At 47.2% G+C, this 7807-nt stretch overlaps 1 protein-coding gene across 7 annotated transcripts in view; it reads left to right on the forward strand.

The window, feature by feature from the left end:
- Positions 1–7089, forward strand: part of LOC119456361 (fibroblast growth factor 1) — a 62630-nt gene extending 55541 nt beyond the window's left edge. For 5 of the 7 annotated variants that reach the window (XM_037718072.2, XM_037718078.2, XM_049669784.1 and 2 more), the window contains one exon: positions 447–7089. In XM_037718072.2, coding sequence (XP_037574000.1) covers positions 447–644 — 198 coding nt within the window. In that variant the 3' untranslated portion in view covers positions 645–7089. The remainder of the gene's footprint in view (positions 1–446) is intronic. The other 2 variants (XM_049669785.1, XM_049669788.1) reach the window with 1 other exon arrangement.
- Positions 7090–7807: the final 718 nt, after the last annotated feature.

The following is a 7807-nucleotide window of genomic DNA, read 5'->3' on the forward strand; positions in this document are numbered from 1 at the left end:
AGTGGCGGGTAGAAAAACAAATAATTGTTTGAGTAATTAGTGTAAGTGAGTCACTAAGTCACATTTGTAGCGAATTCGCTTCCGTAGAATCGCTGCAAAGGCCTTTCAAACGCTTGCTATTAAGGCGATAGGACAACCTTTGTATATATGTGTAGTTAGAGCTGGCCCGTAGCGGAAGGGGAATATATACCAGCTCAATTCGTCTGTGCACGAAACACGAACGTCAAACGGAAATCCACAGTTCAGAGGCCCTCGTGCAAATAACAATAGACCACCCTTCCCATAAATAAAAAGATCGGGAGCGCCTTCAGGGATATTAAGTCTTATCATTCAGTCACTGTCCTTTTAAGAGGGTATAATTTCCTATTCAGAGTGTGGGATATATGCTGATGCACGCGCGTTTTCCTTTCTCTCTCTTTCTTTTTCTCCGTGTTGCGCTGTTCCAGAAGAACCGGATGGACGAAGAGGGCATCTTCTACGAGATGTACGAGAGCGGCTACAACCTCTACCTGAGCAAGCTGAACAAGGACAAAGGCTGGTACCTGGGCATCAAGAAGTCGGGCGTGCCCAAGCCGGGACCACGCACGGCGCGCGGGCAGAAGGCCGTCCAGTTCCTCCCCAGGGCCGCCAAGCCGCGCTCCTAGTCTACTGCTTCTGCAGCGATGGCGCTTCGACGACCGCCTGCGAGGCTTATACACCAACGTCGCAGGCTCCAGGAAACGGATCACGAGACATCTGGCATCAGGCACGCCACCGCGTGGTCGGCATGCGTACACGCGTGCGTGCGTGCGACACGCATGGGTCTGTCAGCGTCTATAAGTGAGGACGTGTGCTTCCACGGACGAAATTGAAGGCAAAAGAGATGCGAGAGACGATGGGCGATCGCGGTTGAACGAGCTAGCCTAGAGGCTCTTCTTGCGGTGTTCCAGAGACCGAGAACCTGAACTGCCTCGAGAGTTTTTCACCTTTTCTTAACCGTTCAGAGATTGGTCGAGGCTTCGCGCTCTCACCTTCAGAGCAGCTAAAGATACAATAAGGTGTGAAAGAGAGACAGGTAGGCGCATCCTGGGAAAAAAAAAATGGAACGAATACAAGCAGGGGCACTTTTTTCTTTGCTCTTTATAGGAAGGGACCTTCAAGCATTCTCAGGGAAATTTTAGTGTCCGCCTCGCTCGCAGCTTCTTCCATACTAGACATTGACGGACACAGTCACGAAACAGGGGCAAATATGGCTGTCGCTGCCTACAATGGAAATATCCTGTTTCTAAGCGTAGCTAGAAAGAAAGAAAAAGAGAACCGGGAATTAGGTGGAGGGTTGAAGACAGCTGGAAACAATATGCGAATGATTCAGAAAGAAAGAAAAAAAGCAACAAAACTATTATGTGCCACTGGTGTCATTTTGGCCTGCAACATAGACCAGAATGACACCAGTCGTTTGACGTCAATATTTCGAAGGGTAAGCTTCTCTTTCTTCACCAAAAAGAGGACAAACCAGATGCACTTATTAGGTTAACTTAACCTAGTCCAATCTGGCTGCCTGTTTTCATTTTAGGTCGTATATCGATGTCTTTTGCAGAAACTGATTTGAGTTTTTGCAGTGCAGACGGTCTTTTAAAAAGTTGTGTCCTTCCTGCAGCCTCTCTGTTAGAAAACAGCCGTGCTACATGGCGGTGGCACATACTGCCAAGGTATTTGTTGCGAGGGCAAAGCCGTGTCAAGAAGGGATGCAAAAGTGCCAATTTCATGCTAAAGAGCAAAAAATAATCGAGATGATGAAGATGCTCGTCTTATTCTCTCAAACTCTCTTCTGCGTTCGATTTCAAAGAGCAGAGTGTCCAGTTTTGCTCGCCCGCCCGAACAGTTAATTTTGACGTCAGAACCACATGCACGAATGCTCTGTTTCATCGGCCATATTTGGTGTTGTGAAAGGCTTCGCATCAGTAGTGGTTGTGCCGCAGCTAGCTCTGCCGCCTCCCTTGTCACTTGAATGTGATAATTTTTTACGGACCTTTCTGAGAACAGTAAAAGACACAGTACTAGGTGTGTGCTATTGTAGCGTGCACAGTGGATGGGCGCAAACGTGTCCTAAAGTAAGAAATATTTCAATTGGAGGTGTACGTGGCGGCAGGAGTATGTTTTAAGTAGTACTAGCAAATAGTATATATAGCACTTAACATGTGAAAACCGGCAAGAAAAATTTGGCGTTCGCTTTCACGAACGCGGTTGCAGTAAAAGGGGTAGCTGCAGGTACGAAGCAGTTTTATTGTTTTAGGGAGCCCATGTTCACGAAGCTCCTCTAACACAAGTGCCCTCCACGATCGGTCATCGCTACGGCGTTCGTCTCGTTATAACGCCGATCGCTGTCGGAATGGTTGACTCCCCAACGCTGGCCAATGAGAAAACTCACTTAAGAGAAAACAAGCCCAGATTAAGAGGTTGGAGCATGACGTATACCTGCGTCCCTGTAACTATTGCTTTGAGTGTTCTTAGCATAACTAGACGATATATGTTCACGGTTGTGGATAAGTGGTTGTGGTAGATCCAAACTTGCAGATATGCCCGAGCCAAAGACTCGAACCACCGGTTTGGGTCGCTGCATCTTGTGTATTACTTGAGCTCGCGTCATCGCTAAGATACTGCGATTACATGTGAAAGTAGATAAGCGAAGATAGCGTATCTTAAGATACGCTTAACGATGCTGCTTGGAGTGATCACAACACAGTATAAGCGTGCCAGTGACCACCTTTAAGGGCCTGAATCTAATGAGCAGTAATCTAAACGAAGCAATGATAACCGGACCACTTACCTATAGCAGCGCCTATAGCGGTGCCTAGCAGTGCCTAAAAACCTTTCGAGAACACATGTACCGTTATATATGACACTCTTACGAGATATATCACGGCGAAAGCATACTTGAACCGTAAGTTGTAACATCGTGCTCCCTGCCAAAAGAAAGAAAGGAAAAAAGAAAAGAAAAATACAAGGGCCTTAATTCTTCACTTCTTCTAATTGAACCAAACGTTCTTGCTGAGGCGCGCACAAATAATCATTCTGCATCATGCGCGATATTTCAGCTTTGTATTTATTTCGGAATGCGGACAAAATGATTTGTATTTTGTTTTTGATAAATGGTACATTCACGCAAATTATACAAAATTCGTGCAGCATTTCGAACTGCGTGTTTCGCTTTAGGCTACTTGCTGCTAAGGACGGAAAATGAACGGATGCATTTGACTGTCTGAGCGAACTCCTTTGGCAAACTTAGATAGCTCCAGTGGAGTCAGTTCTCTCTCTGTATCGACGTTCCATGCCACAGGCGGCTCGCTGCTTTCGGCAACATTCGACGGGACAAAGCAACACACCACACATCAGCCCACAAAATGCAGCAGCTGTCCGTGCGACTTCCTGCGGAATGAGAAATGCTGATTGATGTTAGATTGCTGATTGAGGCCCTCCGTTGACACTCGCGAAGCTGTCGTAAAGGCGAAGTCCCGGCCCAGCTTAATACCGGCGTCCAGTTTCATTCGTAGTTTCGGTGACAAAAAGCTTGCCAAAAAATCCTCTGCCTGGATGGGCGTGTCGTTGCCGGTATGTCGACAGAGACAGAACCCCGTGATGTTGGCATTCGACCAGAACCGAGTCACGGGTTCATTCTCAACTACCTTGCCGCTTAGAAGAAAAACAGTGACCTCCGGTTGGTTGGGAAGAAAAGCCACAGAGTTTTAACCGGAAGTACACGCACCTGTTATCGTTATGGTTTTACCGGAATACCGACTCGCAGCACGAAACAGCAGAGCTGCTGGCTACACCTTGTCGGGTTGCGTTCAACTAAAGCTGGCAGAACTCTTATTGCGATGTGCGAATTACTCTACTTACTGTGCTTATCTACCAGCGTGAGGGTCCGCAGCGACGTAAGTCGCCAAACTGTTCATGCGTGCCTCGCACCAGCTTTTGTATGCGGCCCCTTCTGTCGCGATGCGCATATATGCGCGTGCGTGTAGTTCTCATCTCTCCGCTGCGCCGACCATCCGCATTTCGTACGTGCGTTCTGCAGTGAGCTTTTTCTTTTTTTTTTTTTCATCGCCAACATCATTCAATCTTTTCATATGCAAAGCATCTGGCTCTGCGTCCGCACCGCATTGCGGCTGCGCCTCAATTGGTCGCTTGTGATGCGAGTAGTATTCTAGCTATAGCGCCACCCGTCGACGATCGAACCTTCTTCAGCTTCTTGCAAACAAAGCCAAAGTGCGCAGCGCCATGCGGGTCTGTCGCAACGTGTACTTTTTTTTTCCGAACGCTGCGAAAACGTCGGGAAAGTAAACGAAAAAAAAATCAAAGTAGAGGTTGGATGGTGGGGGGGAGCAGGCTTTTTCGTTTCGTCAGGCCGTTTTTCAACCCAGATGGCTGCTCGCGCATCGTTTCCTCCGCCGAGTTCCTAGACACACTTCCTCGGATGCTATACATAGCGTCCGGCGCACGAGATAGGGGAATGGACCAGCAGTCAACGTCTCTTCGAGCCCGTGACTGAACGAACGTACGCACACAGCTGCAAAGATGGGCTCTCTGCCAGCTATGTGCCTTCTCCTAGGCAACGTCTTTCCATTCGTGTTTTGTTGGTTTTGTTGCGTCTGAGCTCTAATGGAATAATCTGAGGGAATAATCGAAAGGAAGTCTTCGGGTGCATCCCAATCCCGTTCGGAAGTCGCCTCTCAGTTGTTCGTCTAGGGTACAAAGGAAGTTAATAAGAAAGGGAGTGAGCAGCGTGCACTTTCACCTCCCGAAGTTTCCCTAATTTTTGGGTTACGGATATTCGTTGCTAACGATGGCCGGACAATGCAGTGACGGCGGCGGGCAAGAAAAGAAACCCTTCACCGCTCTACCGCACTCTTGCACTCTGTCTACTGAGGCTTTTTCGTGTTTACGCGCTATCCGAAGATCAACCATGCGGCTTCGTTTGCGGCAGCGTTCAAGGAAAACTAGAGCGTGGGCAAGCGCTAGTTTGAAGTCTAATTAAATGCAGGCTTGTCAAAAGGAAATCACCGCCACAGCTACAAAAGTTAGAGTACTGACATAGGTAAGAAAGCTGTGCGCTAGTAAGTTGATCGCCAAGTAAACACTACGCTGTGTAATGGTAAATTGAGGGTGTGGAGCGCATCATTTGGCGGTAGGAAAAGGTCGCCAATTGGCGAAGCCAATTAAGTGGACAATCAAAAATTATTCCCCTGTGAGTGAAATTGACTTCGTCTTTGTGCATCTTTTGTCTTTTATAAGCTAACCGAACACTCGACCACGGTTGCGCAAGCTACATCGGATTACTTGGACTGTTCAAGTGCGCTAATGCTTCTGGCTCGTTGTACTATTATGTGTTTTAATTAATGTTCTTGATGTATCCGTGCTGCGTGCTATGAAGTGTGTGTCTAACACCGGCGTGCTCTTGAGATCTTACCAGGTGGCTAACGATTCAGCCTGTGCCCTAGATCAACAGGGCTGATGTTCAAGCGTTGGCGATCTATGTAATTCGTTCTCTTATGACGGCTTTTGTGTGAGCGCACACAGCTTGGACACCTAATGTGCCAGCATACGGTCGCAGTGATACACAGTGATATACGGTCGCCACTGATGCTAGATTTTTTTTTTTTTTTTTTTTTTTTTTGCGACAGTTGTCAACGAAAAGCATGCTCCACCTGCTGTTCAAAGTGTAGCAGAAGAATGTCACATTGAAAGGGCCAAGTGAATGGTAAAAAAAATTTAAAAAGAAAGAAAAGGTGCTATATGCTAGGCGCCGGGTTCTCTGGCTTTTCTTGGACCACGGTCAAAGTCGTTAAGCCCCTGCTTCCGATCGTTTACAAATGCTCGCGCCGCTCAGCACGTCGTAAAAGTACTGGCGAAAGATGAAGCCCGAACGCTGACAACGGTATATTTGCAGCCTATACTGAATGACCTCGACTAGAACCCGGACACGTCGCTGCCGTTTTCCTGCATTTCCCTATAGGGATGTAAACTTGACAGGGCGCGTCCCATCGCATCGCAAGACAAGAATTCAGAATTGTAAGGACGCTGTTGCCTTCGATCCCGCTGAGAGCTAAGTAAGGAACTTATGTGACAGGCTTATTTGCCTGAACGTAACTTTCCACTTTTGTGGTTAATTTACTTTCTTTTTACTACCGTTCCTTTAAAGTTCTATACTACATTTACTTAATGCGATAATGATGCACATGCAGTCTACAGACGCCCGCAGTGAATGGTTAGCGACGATTACGTTATTCTATCTTATTTAACATCAGTGTGATCGTCCACGGGTTACTGTTGTGCCTGAAAGCCGCCTATAGCGAGTAGTTGACGATGCTACTCACTTGTCATATACAACGAAACTATTGCGAAGTGAGTTAAAAAGTGGTTGTAACGCATGCTGTGCGAACTCTGTTTTTCGGGTGCGCGCTGTTGAAATGGCATACGTAACTGCTTTTAATGTACAGTATGTTGCTTCAGACTCGAAATGTCTTTCTCAATGAAAAATGCCGCAGGGTTGTCACGGCTTCTGTCTGCAAAGGCGCAGCCTATAGACGTAATATATCTTACGGATCATGCATGTTTGTTGTTTTTGTATGCGTAATTGCAGAGCGTGTATGTAGTTACGTTTATGTGTGCTGGCTTTTGTACATATTGTCGTTGACAATATTGTGCGCTGTGTCGTTTATAAGGCTTTAGCATACCGTTACCATTCTACTGCTGCCGTCGCAGTCTTTCTCTAGTTAGCATTTGAGCATGCGCGATGAGTTTGTGCGCGGGCAGTCGGCTCCTTGCGGATGCAGTTATGGTAACCGTAGCCGCATGCTAAAATGCTCTAATGTCCAAAGCGGCTTCAGTGAAAACACGTGCTCGAGAGTGTAGCGAAACCGTCGCATATGTGCAGCGTACTTCATTGTACATCTAGTCATTGTGCATTTCGAGGGGGTCCAATAAACATGCAACTCAGTTCCTTTAACCCCGACATTGTGTACTCTGTCCGCTTCTTGTTTTACTTGTGTATGAAATAACTCAGGGATACCTTTTCCGAATACACTTTACATCAATAAAGACGTTTCTTACCAGTGCTTACGGGGCTTTGCAATCAGTATTGATTATGTATGCATGCGCTTCGGTATTCATTGCTTTACCTGTTTTAATATCTGTATACGAGCTCACCAAATTGTGAGGAGGTAAGTTTTCTTTATGGATCACCACACAAAATAAACGGCGAAATGTTTTCGGATGTTGTCTGCAAGCGTATGCATGTGGTTCATGTATCATGAAGTAGACTGGGACCAGACCATGGTGCCAGATTGACCGGTGGTGTTGCGTCATGAGGATGGGCTTGGTAGATCGACGGGATTCCACGCCCCAAGCAAAGGCTATGAGAGACGTCGTACATCGAATGCTTCCGCCAAACCTCGTCTGTTCAAGATTCATTCTAAATTTTACAAATTATTGTAGCGATTTTTCAGCAACACTTCAGCGCTGCAGTTTTACCACCTGTGGTTTTCACAGGACGGCGCCCCCTAGATGGCGCCAGCGTCGGAACGACTGCTCCGCCATGATGAAGGCCCAACCGCATGCACGCGATTTTCGAGCGACAGCGACAAGCGACGGCGACGAGCGACAGGTTTTGCCGTCGCGGAGGGCTATCCGACGATTCCGGTCGCCCGGCAAGCCGGATGAACGTATGCGCGGGGAAAGCGAAGTACGATAGCACGGGAGTTGAGGTAGGGCTTCAGTGAAAATGGTGAACTGTGACGTGTTTGGTTGCAACAACCACACCAAAAAAGAA

The sequence above is a fragment of the Dermacentor silvarum genome, chromosome 6, assembly GCF_013339745.2.
Source record: "Dermacentor silvarum isolate Dsil-2018 chromosome 6, BIME_Dsil_1.4, whole genome shotgun sequence".
Classification (NCBI taxonomy): domain Eukaryota; kingdom Metazoa; phylum Arthropoda; class Arachnida; order Ixodida; family Ixodidae; genus Dermacentor; species Dermacentor silvarum.